Here is a 15705-nt window from a genome sequence, read left to right as displayed (position 1 = left end):
AACTTTATTATGAGTAACGAAACACATTTACAAGAAACCTAATGCGTCATCTTACAGTCACAACCAATTAGATCATACTTACACAATGGTGTATGACTGAGACTAAAATTGCATTTAAGTGTTATTACAGTGTAGTTTAAAACATTCTGCCAAGCACAACAGATACCTGTTTTGTAAATGAAAGTATTTCCACATTGTAGTTTAACATAATAACACATACAGCATCAACGAACAAATGAAACTGCTACAATTGAAAATTTCCACCGACTTTCCTCAACAAACCCAAACATAGAACAACATATGCGCAATAAAAAATCATTTTAATGCTGTAGTAATGCTGGAAACAATCAAGTGACAAGGCTTTTTTCTAATAAAACCTATTCTGTATTACTCTTTTGCATTTAAACCAGTTTTCACTGGACACCGCCACCAGTACAGCATTTTATTTTGTCATAATGTACAATTATTCCAAAGTTTCTACACACATGCTGTGGCGGGCTGTCTAAACGTCTGGATGGGTACCGAAACACAAACTTAAGACAATAAGCTCCGCCCCTCATAGGTTCTGCTTTCGGTCCTCGGGAAAACATCTTCTCAACACATGTTTTTAATTTTCAATAATACCAAGAATTTAGTCTTTGGCGCGTGCATATTCGTTATTCCCAGCAAGTTTGGCCCTCTCCCAAACGGCGCACTTCATGTGGACTTGCGGTCTCGTGAACTTAAATTGCGCGTGCTCGCCAAGTCTACGAGTTCGCAAGGGTGTCCCATTTTTCTTTTAAGCGCCCAGAAGTCCGCTCGCGAGCGCCTCCTTTGTGCCCTCGATGCGGTCTTCGGCGAAACCTTTTTTTTTTTTTCGGTATGGAACGAATTTTTTTTTTTTTTTATTGAAATTATCAAGATTTACAAACAAACATGGCTGCATAACATACGTTACTTCATAATATAATACATAGAAGATATACTTAGAAAAAAATAAAAAAGAGAGAATTACAACATGACATAGGGGGAGAATTCTGTTATTGTTCAGCTATTAACCTCAGTTGGGAAGTATTTTAGGGTATCATATATTTTTTGTGCTTTAGGACGTCTTCTGCGAAACCTGCATTGATGCAGACTCCACTGAAGTCCCCTTCCCAGAAATCCTTGCGAGCGGCATATCACAGAACAGAAGGGAGGAGTCTCATGGATGTCAGACATTTACGTCAACATGACGGATACATTTTTAAATGTACATTTTGATCAAATTCAATATTCATTTATTAATTACTTAGTAATTTACATCGTTTATTCATGTTCTATTAAGCCAGCTATTCAAGAATAAAAACTTTAAATGCAGTGCATTTTCTTACTTAAGGTAATAAGCAATGTTTTGTAAATTTATGTGAAGTTGACTCTGGGCTCTTTAAAGCTGAACAACACAGCTTCTGTATTATAGAGAAATAGTAAATAACCACATATATGCTTATTAAGAAGTGTATACACTACAGAAGAGTAGTGTATACATATACATAAATATACATAAACTGTTGCATTTACGTCATGATACATGAATTCATTACAAACATAAGTATATATTGCGTAATGCTCGGGTTGCATATCACAATAAGAACAATGCGACAACAAGTGTGATCGACTTCACGCGGCACTGCGCAGACTGATCAGCGAATGACAACATAGTACCGCGAGAGTGATTAGAAATCCCTGCTTGCTCTTTCCGGTGTGATGACCTCAAGTCTGTCCCAAAATGCACTTCCATCTACCCTGTTGCCCTGCACTTCCTGACATAACCCAGTGTGGACTCAGAGGAGGTCCACAAGACCGGAGAGCGCCATTTGGGACAGGGCCTTTGTGTCTACACAGCTTTTTATCGGGTTTTCCCATTGACACATGATTGGCTTCAATAGGTTTTGAAAAGCTGGTCTCCAGAACAAGTTGCAGAATATTAACAAACCCTAACGTTTCCAGAAATTTCTCTGTTGTTTTGTGTCTAATGGAAGTCAAAGGGGACCAGTGTTGTTCAGTTACCAACATTCTTCAAAATGTCTTTGGAGTTTTGCAGACGAAAGAAAGTCATACAGGTTAGGCATGACATGAGGAGGTGTAAATCATGGTCAGCTTTCCTGTAGCTAAGAGCGTTAACAGCGCAATGTTGTGGTTTCGATACCAGGGTTTTTTCGTGCACCCTTAATTTCCTTCTCTCCCGGTCAAGGCTGTGGTATCCCATTCCGGATGCGAGGGGGTTACCATGGAGACATCTCTGACGACAGAAAGGGTGACAGCAGAAGTTACATCATTTTAGTTCTGTAACCCGTTTGCGTCAATCCCTTGTTAAATAAATCTGGTCATGTCACATGGGAATGTGAGAGAAATTATTGGATGTTAGAGGGATAGAGAAAATTTTTATGTAATGTTTTGCAATGTGTTTTCTGACATCATTCCTGTATGACTTTCTCCTTGCATGTTGCAATATGTAAGTCAAACAGGTTTGGGACAAGGAAGGTGAGTAAATGACGGAATTTTCATGTCCGGGTAAAGCATTGCTCAAGGATCATAATCCTGAAGTGCTAGTTGAAACTGGGTCTAGAACATAAATATCTGTTATTTTGTTACATAATATTTGACACAAAAATATGACAATATATAATTAATGTAGCATTACAGTGAATAGAAATGAGAAGAATTAGATATTAGTTTGAATGTTGCTGATTTGCATGCATGCCTGCATTTGTGTTATAATTTGGCTTGTTGTTTAGGAGTGAGAGACTGGAGGAAATCAGTGATTACGTGGGTCGCTTTCTCCGGCTTGTTGAGATAAACGTGATGGTCCCCTCGACTTCTACTCAACTCAACTCAACTTTATTTATATAGCGCTTTTTACAATTTTCATTGTTACAAAGCAGCTGTACATGAACACATTGAATACAAGTATGAATTCGAAAGCAGCCCCCCCGGCCAGGCAGATAGTGCAAAACAATATGCAAACGGTGGTGCAAACGGACTTCTACAATGTTGCTCTGAAGGGAATGTATGAAAGAGAGCAGGAATATTATCAAAAATGTATATACATACAATGATTCTTCCTCTGTCTTCGTTCTGAACCTGTGTGACTTTCTTTTGCAGAACACAAAATAAATATTTTAAAGAAAGTTGGTAACCAAACAACACTGACACACATTGACTTGCACTGTATGAACACAAGACATTTCTCAAAATATCTTCTTTTGAATTCCACAATAGAAATAGTCACATACAGGTTTTGATCAACACAAGGACAAAAGAAATATGACAAGAAATATTCCATTCCATTCCATTTTCTACCGCTTATCCGAACTACCTCGGGTCACGGGGAGCCTGCGCCTATCTCAGGAGTCATCGGGCATCCAGGCAGGATACACCCTGGATGGAGTGCCAACCCATCGCAGGGCACACACACTCACTCATTCACTCATGACAAGAAATATTATTTCGCAATTCTAAATTAAACTGGCAGCAGACTGACAGTTGAAGGGGAGGAGTTACCGAATGCTTCGCCCAAGCTGTGCAACATACATCATTTATGATGGATAGTCATTACATGTAGGAAGTGCATTCTCAGATTTTAAGTAAGATTATGAGGGCACACACATTTTAAAAAGAGAATGACACACATACATTGAACTATTTACAATAAATGCAGCAATATTTCATGAAAAAATAGGCAGTGTAATTTTGAGTTTCACTGGGACTTTAAACGACAGGCTGCCAACTAAAAAAAAGAGCCAGAAAGATACAAATTCTTACCTGTATGTGCCTTTTCGTGGATCAGTAAAATGGGTGGTGTCCCGTTGTCCCCAGAGAGGGAAATAGTGGAAGTAGCTAAGAGGTGTCACAATTTCACAATTAAAACAAAATGGTTGGTATCAATGTGTGGATGTGATCTGTGTTACATAATGTAGAAAAAGGACTGGAAATTAGTTGTTTAAACACCGCCCATCTTGAGTCTGACATCACGCATCCGTGTTTTTTGACAAGTTTAACAATCACAGCTAGTTTGGATGGTTAGAGTTAGATTAAGGTGTAGGTTAGGGTAAAGGTTTCGTAAAACTCAAATCACCAAGGATTTAGTCAAAGCCAACAAGCCACGCCCACCGATCTGACTCAAAACACCGAGGATTTAGCAAGAGCCCCAAGAACTCAGAAAACTGACCAAAATCAAGCGAAGAGCCAATGAGAACACATTTTATAGTTTATGATTCTGCCATTGTGATTGAATCTGCCATAACCGGCTATCAAAAGAACACAGAGAACTCCTAATCAGTAGCTCTGTCCACATTCCTTACAGACACACATTACTTCAATGGCGTGCAATAAGTTAGAGACCTTTGATAATTTACTATGAATAAAACGCATCATAAAAGCATCTGCTGCTATGATGGAGGGTGAAACAAATCTCACAGATGTGATTGTGAGTTTTGGGTGTGGCCCGTCAAGGGATAAAGCGTGCTATACTAGACAGTTTAAGTATAATAATTACGGATTTGGCCATAATGAAATGTTCTGTCAAAAAAAAGGGAAATGAAGCAACACCCGATTCTTTGTACACAGGGTGTTTAAATGGCAAAGAAGTGTATTATTATACCGATTCGTAATCCTCTTTTACCTGCAGACTCTAAAAATGTCTTATGGACAGAATTTTGTGTTGATAAAAACACAGGCACCATAATAAATGTTGATATTTTGTCGATGTACTATTTTCAAGAGATAAGATTGTGCTTGCCTTTTTATTTGATCTCAAACAAGCCGCCACCATGAAATAGGATGCACAGTGGCACAGATTTCCTGATGTATGGGCCAAAGACAAATTGGATTGAGGAGTTGCAAAAATTCAGCCACTTAGCATCCCAGAACCCATGCATGTTGCCAAACATAGCTATCCTAAAAAAACTAAAATGTGGTAAAAGTAACATAAACAGGGATTGCCGTTCTATGCTCATCCCTCACCAAATGAACATTAAAGATGTAAATATTGTGATTATTCTTCAATTGTCTTGTGGCCAGAGGAGGACAACCTAAGGCAGGGCTTCATCGCCACTGGGCACCTGCCCAATAAGGGAGGTGTAATCTGTATAAAGAGAGTGGATGTGATGTGTCTTTTGGGCCAAGAGTATCAAATGGGGGAGCTGTAAGAAATTACATACTGCCTCCAAACAGAATCCATTCCAGAAAACAGGACTTGATTGTCATCGAAACATTCTCTCCTCACATTAAGGCAATTTTGGCAAAATGGTCAGCATGGATTACAGATATAAGTGAAAATACATTATATCACCGCATCATTTGGTTAAGAACACCTTGGGACAGTTTAACTTATGTCTTTGTATCATGTTTTGGCACATGCAGGGCTGGATGTTACATGGTGGTGGCCTTAGATAAAAAATTCTTGCTTTGATTTTTTTGAAAAAAGTTGTCTGTCTTGTTGTCCATATTGCATGAAGTTTTTCCAGCACGGGGTGGCCGTTAAGAGCTGACTCAGATCACATGGTACACAATTCACTGGTAGGGCGGTGGAAAATGGAAACTCCACATTTTCATTAAAATTTCTGCCTAGTAAATCAGTAGATTAAAAAAATCGCACATGTTATTAACTGATTTAAAGCGTGTTGCAGTGGGAGAGGTTGTGGTTTTAGCAGCTTTAATAAAGTTATTTGTAGAATGAGATTCAGCCTTTACAAAACAACTCGGATCAGACCCTTCCGAGATAATGATGGGACATGCGTTGCCATATAATTTTTTTTTCAACACAAGTAAGCATCTGGCCCATTGGAAGATGCTCTGCAAAATTATCTTTAAGCACTGGATGATTGCTTAAGAGACACAAGAATTAGAGTCTGTGCAAAACATTCTGAAAAAGATATAAAACAATGGGACACGCTGCTCATGTTAAATAGTTTATGTTCTAGGTCCTTATCAAGTTTTATTAAAACCTAAAACATCTTTTCTCCTGGACAGGGGTGCGCTTGGCGCAATATAAGTGTTTCCACACAAATGCAGTGGCATGCTGTTTCAATGACTACATCTTCACTAATATTGAACGTAACAGACTATTCAATACTGTTTAACTTTATTAGTGTGCAGATGGTACATTCGTTTACAAAAAAAATCAGATATCCAAAAAGTGTGACCTTCATGCAAGTCTTTCATAGCAACTCTTACTTAATAATATCAGTAGAATAATGCCTGTATTTATATGGCTCATCAATCACGTCTGTGCATTTATGTTGTTATTAGAGCAGGGGAGGCAGAACCGAGAAATTTGTTATGAACGCAATAAACATATATGAAAAACACAAACAATTACACTTAAATGTTGTAATATGTAGACTCAAGTTTTTACCATCATAACTTAAGACCAGAATCTACTATCTGCCATCAGGAGCTTTGTCACGAGCAATGACCGCCTCATCAAACTTAATCATAAGTGTGGTGCCCTTATGCCAGTGAACAGTAACTTTGGCCGGGAAGCCGCTGTGGGTCAAAATAGCTTCCACGATGCCTCCGGTAAACGCTGCACAGTTCAAAGTGCTGTTCTCTTTGGGTACCGATATGTAGGCGTTTATGAGTGGTTCCTTTTCAATGATGTAGTAAGTTTTGTCATCGTCGTTTGCTTGTTCCAATTTGTCGGCTTCTTTGCCAAACAATGATTTCCATACATTCACCTATGGAGAAATATATAGAGTAAACACTACAGAATATATGAGCATTGACATGAATAAATGAGAAATATTAGGGGAAAATACCTTAATGAAGAGAAGTATGTTTAACACTTTGGTCTCTCTTTTTCCATTTTTCTCTCTCATCACGAGGACATCCAGGAGACTGGCTCCTACGCCCTGGCCCATGTCAGCGAGGCGGGCCTGGAGCTCGGACACCGAGTACACACGGCTCTGACAGTACTGCACTATTTCGGAGAATAGCAGCGCGAACGCGCTCACGCTCACCTCCGTCTTGGGTCGCGTGAGCGAGCGCTCCAGGATGGCAGATTTGCCTCGCGTAAAGCGAACCTCCATTCTGTGCACACTGAATCCGAATTACACGGGAATCTCGATTTAAATTAAGTTCGCGTGAACCCTGAAAGACAAAGATATGTCTGTTATAAACAGAAGGATACAAGGCTGTATAGTCAAAATGTCATGTTGTTTCCGCAAAATGTATTTTGTGAATTTATACATCGCGATCATTGAAGTATAATTTCATCGCTCAATGTTTATAGCTATACAAAACTAACTGATATTTTAATGACAGACGCACATATTACACGTTTTAGCGTGTATTTCTCCGTTAGCGTTTACCTGATGTTTTGTATTTCAGTTCCGGATAGGTGAAGCCACGATTAGCACGAACGCATACAAGCAAGTGAATCGTGACAGGATTTTTCAAAATAAGAGTAACTGAGGACTTATTAATGGCTTTAATTAAAATGCCGCGTTATCGCGTTTTGAAAGCTATTTGAACTCTATATTTCATTAGTTGTTTTACTAGATTTGAGGAGACGACACACAAATAGTTCACAAATTGTTATTCAGCGTCAAGTACTTTTATTCTAAAAAAGCAACTTGCAACTAAGTTGTGGTTTGCTTAGTGTAAGTTCTAAAACTCGAAACACATAATCTACGTTAGGTATGTATGGAGCACGTTTGTGTTACATTACGAAACCATTACTATATAATTAAAATCTGTTCGCTCTCTCTCTCTCTCTCTCTCTCTCTCTCTCTCTCTCTATATATATATATATATATTTGGTTGAATGCTCAAGGACATTGCCTATGTGCATTACAGGTTCTACATTCATGATGTCACTAAATCAAATTGTACTAGGCGGATCTCTACGAATCGCTATTACGTATTACATTTTACGTAATTTATTGTTTTTTTCTAGACAGATTAATATCTCCAATGCAAGGTGTCAGAATTATTCCTGTGCTGAAAGGTCTCAGATCCTTTGCCACAACAACGATGAGGCAAGCAGGTAAAGCTCTATTTTATTAAAATTGTATATTGACTTTTAGTAACAGAGTTGAAAGTGTGGAATTATGGGGCTAGAAGTTTTACTACAGTAATAGTAGTTGAGTATTTTTAGTAAGATTTAGTTCGACTATGGTAATGGAAATGGTCATCAAACATGGGTGCTACACCCTTACATAGTGAAACCACATTTCATTTTCCTATGGGTTGAGATATGTGTGTTTATGTTCATTGAATAAAATGTGACAAATGACTGACTCAATGAAACAATGTCAGAGTTCAATGTGACTGTCCCGTGGGGAGAGATAAGAGGTCAGGTTTGGGGTCCCGCTCATGGCCGTCCGGTGCTCTGCTTACATGGTTGGGCTGACAACAGTGGGACTTTTAATAGACTCATTCCACTTCTTCCAAATGGTGTAGTATTCCCATATAATTCTTAAACATGATAAATATTCCTATTGATGCATTGGTGCTTGTAGCTAAGGAATGCCTGTGTTTTTTTCTATATTTCTCTTTATCATTCTCAGAGTGGAGATTTGTAGCCATTGATTTCCCGGGTCATGGTCTGTCCTCTCATAGGTCTGCTGGTTGTTTCTATCCCTTCACTTTGTATGTGGCAGACGTTCGGCGAGTTATTGAAGGTTTGCAGAAGCATTCTTATAGATGAACTATGGTAAATATATAAATGCATTGTGAACATTAATGGACGCAAATGCGTTATGTTTTTCTCTCCGTGAATTTGCAGCTCTTCAATGGAAGCGATTCTCAATAATTGGACATAGTATGGGTAAGACAAGTCTTTAAGTGTCACATTAGTTGAGAGATCAAAGGTCTCTTTTTTTATGAGTGAATAATTTATGAGTTATGGTGTAGCTCTCGAACAGTATGTCCTGTTGCCTGGGTCAGTGGGTTTCCTTTTTCAGTCCAATTTTGTTTAAAACGAACAAACATTTATGGTGACCAGGTGACCTTGTTTTTTCAAAGTTTGATATTTTATATGTATTACCTACACTCTGAAATAGTTTTTTTCAACACAGCGTTGGGTCAGAAAGAGCGAACCAGTCCGATAAAATACAAAGAGCTTAATTAAACAATATTTATCATTATATTTTTTATTAACAAAGGGTTATATTATAACAATACATAAATAATTATATAATTTATAATAATGTTAATTATATACATACCACAGTTATGCAAAATCTGTCAGGTTTGTTTTAGTTTTTTGCCACTCACTGTTTGGTGTTTTTTAAACAGGTGGTAATGTGGCAGGAATGGTGAGTAGTGGTCATAATATGATTGATGTTCTGTAGATTATCATTTTGTGGAGTAATATCATTTCTTTTTTCAGTTCAGTGCGTTGTATCCAGAGATGGTCGAAGCTTTAGTTCTTTTGGATTCTTATGGATTCTTCCCAACAAAACTGGTAAAAGCATTATGAGAAATATTAAACACAAGGGAGATCAGCTCGGGCACTGATTCATATTTATCTGCTTTCCTTAGAATTCCATGATGAATTACATAAAACAGGGAATAAATCAACAAGTTGAATATGAAATAGAGTCGAATGAAAGGAAAGAGAAGGTGTACACGTATGACAAAGCCAAACAAAGGTAAAATATTTATTGTGCAGTTGTTTAATACGGATTGGAAGTGTTTTTATTATTTAACATAGATATATTTTTTATTAATATATAATAGAAATTATCTGTAAATAATAATGGCATAATAAAATTAAAATGCAGATTCACAATTCCACGTTCATTATTCTAAATTTGGTACCATCTAGTGGTTCAAATAGGATTTTCAATGACTGTTGCCAATATCTAATAGATACTGTATAATTCTGCATTTAACAATATACTGTAAATGCCAAATAAAATGTCATGACAATAATACAGTATCTCACAGAAGTGAGAACACCACTCACATTTTAGTAAATATTTTATTATAGCTTTCCATGTGACAACACTGTAGAAAATAAAATATGCTACAACGTTAAGTATGGAGTGTACAGCTTGTATAACAGTGTAAATTTGCTGTCCCCTCAAAATTACTCAATACACAGCCATTAATGTCTAAACCGCTGGCAACAAAAGTGAGTACAACCCTAAGTGAAAATGTCCAAATTGGGCTCAAAGTGTCAATATTTTGTTTGGCCACTATTATTTTCCAGCACCGCCTTAACCCCCTCGGGCATTGAGTTCACCAGAGCTTTACAGGGTGCCACTGGAGCCCTCCTCCATGACGATATCACTGAGCTGCTGGATGTTAGACCTTGCTCCTCTACCTTCCGTTTGAGGACACTCCCAACACCATGCTTTACTGTAGGCAAGACACACTTGTCTTTGTGCTCCTCACATGGTTGCCCCCACATACACTTGACACCATCTGAACCAAATAAGTTTATCTTGGTCTCATCAGACCACAGGACATGGTTCCATTAATCCATTTATATTACATTTACATTTAGACATTTAGCAGACGCTTTTATCCAAAGCAACTTACAAAGAGTTTAGGAGCAATAAGCGATAGTTCATACAGGAGCCATAATACATTAGGTGCCAATACAAAGTTACTGGTTTCAACAAAAGACCACTAGACCATTACCTGTTGAGAGAAATAGTTTTTTTGTCAATCCATGTCCTTAGTCTTCTTGTCTTCAGCAAATGGAGTGGGCAATGTATGGTCTGAGCACTGAAAGGCTGATCCCCCACCCCTTCAACCTCTGCAGCAATGCTTGCAGCACTCATACGTCTATTTCCCAAAGAAAACCTCTGGATATGACGCTGAGCATGTGCACTGAACTTCTTTGGTCGACCATGGCGAGTCCTGTTCTCAGTGGAACCTTTCCTGTTAAACCGCTGTATGGCGTGCTGCGGCTCAGTTTCAGGGTTTTGGCAATCTTCTTAAAGCATAGGCCATCTTTATGTAGAGCAACAATTATTTTTTTCAGATCCTCAGAGCGTTCTTTGCCATAAGGGGGCCATGTTTAACTTCCAAAGACCAGTATGAGAGACTGAGAGTTATCAAAACAAATTTAACACACCTGCTCCCCATTCACACCTGAGACCTTGAAAAATCACATGACTCCGGGGAGGGACAATGGCTAATTCGACCCAATTTGAACATTTTCACTAGGGGTGTACTCGCTTTTGTAGCGGTTTTGGCTGCATATTAAAATAATGATGAGCTAAGCTCACCAAAAATGGTTCTACACCAGACCTATCAAGATCATATCCATGAAATGAGTGATTTAAAACATCAATTTCAGCCAAGGAATTAAATATACATATTTTACAGTCTCTGATTAGTATTGTAAAGTATAACAATAATTGTATGCATTCGTCTAGCGTACATCCATATGCACTTGGAGAGATGGAAATGCGATGCAGCAGAAGTCCATTGTTCCTTCTTTCCCCCCAGTGGGGGAAATGGGCAGTCTCCGAAGAGACGCCACAAACCAGTTTCTGATGAGGGCAGGTATAGACCAAAAAGGCCAAGCTGCGTTTTCAGAACAGGCTCGATATTTAACTTCATGAAAGTAGTAGGCGTGCCGACCTGAGTTTGAATCAACCAATCAGAGTTGAGCAGGAAAGAGGTTTCCTTGTCCACAGCTAATTTGAATTTTTATGACCTCCTAGCAACTTTACAAAAACACAGTCCAAATTATTTCATAATGAGTATAGAGTGTTCAATGGCCCCCCTTATAAATATAAACAATGAGGAATTGTAAAGACAAACATTTAGATATCAAACATGCCAGGTTTGAATTGCATCAAGTCATGATTCATCCGGATGAGAGTGAGACGGACAACATATAACCTAGATAATTAGATGTATTTATGGAAAAGGACAGTTTAATCACATAAGTTCCTATAGTTTCTCTGGATAGCCTCAGATTTTAAGTTCCAGGTGAGACAAAACAGAGAGACTTCTCAGCTCTGCTTTGAGGCTTAGGAGTCGTAAATGTCCAGAGAGAAACATAAGGGTTATCAACACTTTCAGGAGAAGAACCAACCTAAATCCACGTCAGTTCGTTCTTGGTATGCGTTGACTATAGGCCACCCACATTTATACGCAAGTAAGGTGGGCGTACCTGTCAGTACAATTGCCTTGGAACCAGATGTTCCAAATATATTTAGAGGCGTTACATTTCTCTCACACGCATGCAGTATTCGACCATTCACTACGCACTGGTTAACTGGCCAATCATACCACACCTTGCTTTTCAGAGCGATGAGCTTTGTTAAAAATCTGTGCGTTTAGAGAGGCGGAGCAAAGAGGAGATACAAACATCCCAGGTATGTGCAAAATACAGTGTTTTTGTACCTTAAATTGTACATACACAATGCATTATGTCTAAAACAAACTATAATATTAGTTTTAGCCTTGTCATACGACCCCTTTAATGGCTGTGTGTTGAGTTATTTTGAAGGAACAGCACATTTACACTGTTAAACAAGCTGTACACTTATATTATAGCACAGTTTCATTTCTACAGTGTTGTCTCTTGAAAAGATATAATACAATATTTACTAAAATGTGAGGGGTGTACCTACTTCTGTGAGATACTGTATTATTTACTCAAAACCTACTATATTGTCTGTTTCAGGTTGATGGTTGCAAACCCTTCTCTTTCTGAAGAGTCTACAGAGATTCTTTTAGAGCGAGCCATTCGGGAGGTTAAGGGAGGTAAGACATATAGCAGTCGTGCATTCAGATTTAAAACAATAACATCAACTGATCTCATGAAATGTTTTCTGGCTTTAATTATTGAAGCAAAATTGCTTGTCTTTAAGGAGTGGTATTCAACAGAGACTTCAGAATAAACTTGGTGAGCACTTTTAATATATTTTTATCCAGTATCAGATGTTCATTTACTTCAATACATTTGTATAATTCAACTCAAATATGCCATTAAAAGGCGGGGTGTCCGATTTCCAAATTACGCTTGTTTAGGCAAATTCGGGACCAGTACCTAAACAACCTTTAAGCCAATCAGCATAAGGTGCACAGTGCACAGGATGGACATTAGTCGAGCCGAGTGCTGACGAAAGCGAAAGATGGGGGCAGGGGTGTGTCTGTTCTGGTGATTTCTACATAAAAAAACGGCTATGAGAAATCGGACATCCTGCCTTTAATTGAAAAATTAAAAGTAAATCTGCCAATAAATCTTTAGTTATTTCTTTTCCACAAGGCCCAGGTTCTGTTTAAAATGGAACTAAGGGCAAAGCTTGGAAATAAGTCATGTTGTTTGTGTTTGTGCCAGAGAAACATTGCGATGGTTACACCGGAACATTGTCTCTATATGCAGTCCCTAATTCAAGCCAGAGTGATGCTGTTATTGTGAGTTATATTTGTGTTTTTGTTGTCCACGCAGTATTATTGCAATAGTCATAAAAGAAAACCATTGTTTTCATGGCCCATTGCCTCTTACATTTAAATCTAAAGATTGATGTGATTTATTTTCTCAGGGCAAGTGAAGGGATGAATAAACAGTTCCCTCCACCTGACGGTGATGCCCTTCAGAAGGGTTGGATAGAGCAGAAAGTGAGGATGAACACACACATTTACTTAAAAGGACTCGTTCAACCATTATTTTGTCCTTGTGTTGATCAAAACCTGTATGTGACTCTTTCTTTTGTGGAATACAAAAGAAGATATTTTGAGAAATGTCTTGTGTTCATACAGGGCAAGTCAATGTGGGTCAGTGTTGTTTGGTTACCAACATTCTTTAAAATATTTATTTTGTGTTCTGCAAAAGAAAGTCACACAGGTTCAGAACGAAGAGAGAGGAAGAATCATTGTATGTATATACATTTTTGATAATATTCCTGCTCTCTTTCATACATTCCCTTCAGAGCACCATTGTAGAAGTCGAAGGGGACCATCACGTTCATCTCAACAAGCCGGAGAAAGCAGCCCACGTAATCACTGATTTCCTCCAGTCCCTCACTCCTAAACAACAAGCCAAACTATAACACAAATGCAGGCATGCACATTAGGAACATTCAAATTACTATCTAATTCTTCTCATTTCTATTCACTGTAATTCTACATTAATTATATATTGTCGTTTTTTTTTTAATATTATGTAACAAATGAACAGACATGCATGTTCTAGATCCAGGTGACGGTGGATCTTAAGCTTCCATTTTAACAAGATGCTCAGTCACTGGTGATAGAAGTGTAGATGGTGTGCACCTGCACGCCTCACAGATCTCTAAGTTTACTCAGTTTTGGTGAAAATCTTATCGTATTATTTTTGGTGTTAACAAAAAACAGTTGTCTTCCATACAGACTATTGTTATGAATGGATATAAATATTTTTGCGGAGATCTTCTTTCGCCAAGCAAGTTTACACTGCTTCAGTTAGCACCAACAGATTTGTGTTGGTTATGTTTTGTTGCTGGTGGTGTTTGTTTGGAAATTTTGAGAGACATTTACGTTTTCTAAAGTTCAAGAGTGTGAAGAACAAGATTACGAAAAAGTGCCTTTTCAGTGAATGTGAAGGGTTATTTTTTTTTTAATATGTATAAATATTAAAAAACACGATTAGCCAAAACTTTCGTTTGTTGATGTATATAAATTGCTTAAAGTGGTGTTGCTAAATACCATAAGCAATAGTTTACACAAGGATAAAACTCTGTAATTTATTCAAAACGTGTGTGACTCTATCTTCTGTAAAACACAAAAGAAGAAATGTCTCGGTGGTCTTCTGTCCATACATTGGAAGTCAATTGGGTCCAATGTTGTTTGGTCGCAAACCTTCTTCAAAATATCTTCTTTCGTGTTTTGCTGAAGAAAGAAAGTCATACAGGTTAGGAATGACATGAGAGTGAATAAATGATGAAATAATTGTCATTGTTGTGTGTTAATTCATTCCAGCATTTCTCACCTTTAGGCAAACAAAGACGTAGATACTGATGTGGCTTCTCTCATCTGTGAGGGGATGAGTGAGTGTGTAAGATTATTTAGGGAGGTGTCAATCATGTTAAGCTATTTTTGGGTGACACAGTTTGAACTAGAGCACTTCAGGATTATGATCCTTGATGAATCCTTTACCTGAACACAAAAATTATATTGTTTAATCACCTTGTCACTTTAAACAGACCAATAGAGTCTTTGCACTACCTCACATCTGCACTGTTTTATATTTCATTGGTTTGCACTCTATCGGTCATTATTTTTCTTCTTTTTGTTTAAAAGTTGTATTATACATGTATATAATAATCTGTATTTATTTGTTCTTTTATATATTTTTATTCTGTGTAAGTGTTATTTGTATGCACCATGGGTCTGTAACGCAATTTTTATCCTCCAAATGTATGTACATTTACATTTAGTCATTAGCAGAAGCTTTTATCCAAAGCGACTTACAAAGAGCTTAAGGAGCAATAAGCGATAGGATTCACAGAAGAGATGGGTTCTAAGTAGTTTTTTGAATGTTGTAAGAGGTGTGGTTGACCAGGCCGAGTTAGGTAGAATGTTCCACCAGGAAGGAGTTGTTAAAGGGAATGAGCGGGAAGGTAATACAAGACACTGCTGGGTTGCTGAACGCTGGGATCTTGATGGAGTGTAGGATGGTGTGAAAGTATGCCGGTGCAGATCCACTGATAGTCCTGTAGGCAAGCATTAGTGGCTTGAATCTGTTATTGGCTTCAACTGGTAGCCGGTGGAGAGAGATGAAAAGGGGTG

The 15705-nt window shown here is 37.9% G+C and overlaps 2 protein-coding genes across 3 annotated transcripts; one reads left to right on the top strand and one right to left on the bottom strand.

Moving 5' to 3' along the window:
- Positions 1–6086: 6086 nt before the first annotated feature.
- trappc5 (trafficking protein particle complex subunit 5) lies at positions 6087–7396 on the bottom strand. The gene is made up of 3 exons (XM_056737512.1): positions 7332–7396; positions 6780–7110; positions 6087–6698 (listed from the first exon to the last, which is right to left on the bottom strand). Exons 2-3 carry the CDS (start codon positions 7047–7049, stop codon positions 6402–6404), a joined length of 567 nt encoding a protein of 188 aa, XP_056593490.1. The 5' UTR covers positions 7050–7110; positions 7332–7396; the 3' UTR covers positions 6087–6401.
- A 129-nt stretch (positions 7397–7525) lies between these two features.
- Positions 7526–14866, top strand: serhl (serine hydrolase like). Of its 2 annotated transcripts, none has more exons than XM_056737501.1 (13): positions 7526–7659; positions 7923–8008; positions 8281–8418; positions 8532–8645; positions 8750–8791; positions 9262–9281; positions 9356–9430; positions 9508–9617; positions 12620–12699; positions 12807–12841; positions 13277–13353; positions 13482–13557; positions 13869–14866. In XM_056737501.1, exons 2-13 carry the CDS (start codon positions 7936–7938, stop codon positions 13986–13988), a joined length of 960 nt encoding a protein of 319 aa, XP_056593479.1. In that variant the 5' UTR covers positions 7526–7659; positions 7923–7935; the 3' UTR covers positions 13989–14866. The 2 variants fall into 2 exon arrangements, with proteins under 2 accessions (XP_056593479.1, XP_056593471.1); XM_056737493.1 differs by having other exon boundaries at positions 7919–8008.
- Positions 14867–15705: the final 839 nt, after the last annotated feature.

This window comes from Triplophysa dalaica, chromosome 2 (genome assembly GCF_015846415.1).
Source record: "Triplophysa dalaica isolate WHDGS20190420 chromosome 2, ASM1584641v1, whole genome shotgun sequence".
In the NCBI taxonomy this organism is placed as follows: Eukaryota; Metazoa; Chordata; class Actinopteri; order Cypriniformes; family Nemacheilidae; genus Triplophysa; species Triplophysa dalaica.
This window is presented reverse-complemented; position numbering and strand designations above follow the sequence as displayed.

Bases quoted from the DNA above. Each gene is read 5' to 3' on its own strand.
- trappc5 (XM_056737512.1), bottom strand. From the start codon at position 7,049: ATGGAGGTTCGCTTTACGCGAGGCAAATCTGCCATCCTGGAGCGCTCG. The intron at 6,699-6,779 runs GTATTTTCCCCT...ATTTCTCCATAG, and splicing joins ACATACTTCTCTTCATTAAG to GTGAATGTATGGAAATCATT.
- serhl (XM_056737501.1), top strand. From the start codon at position 7,936: ATGCAAGGTGTCAGAATTATTCCTGTGCTGAAAGGTCTCAGATCCTTT. The intron at 8,419-8,531 runs GTGTAGTATTCC...TATCATTCTCAG, and splicing joins CATTCCACTTCTTCCAAATG to AGTGGAGATTTGTAGCCATT. The intron at 9,431-9,507 runs GTAAAAGCATTA...TGCTTTCCTTAG, and splicing joins GATTCTTCCCAACAAAACTG to AATTCCATGATGAATTACAT.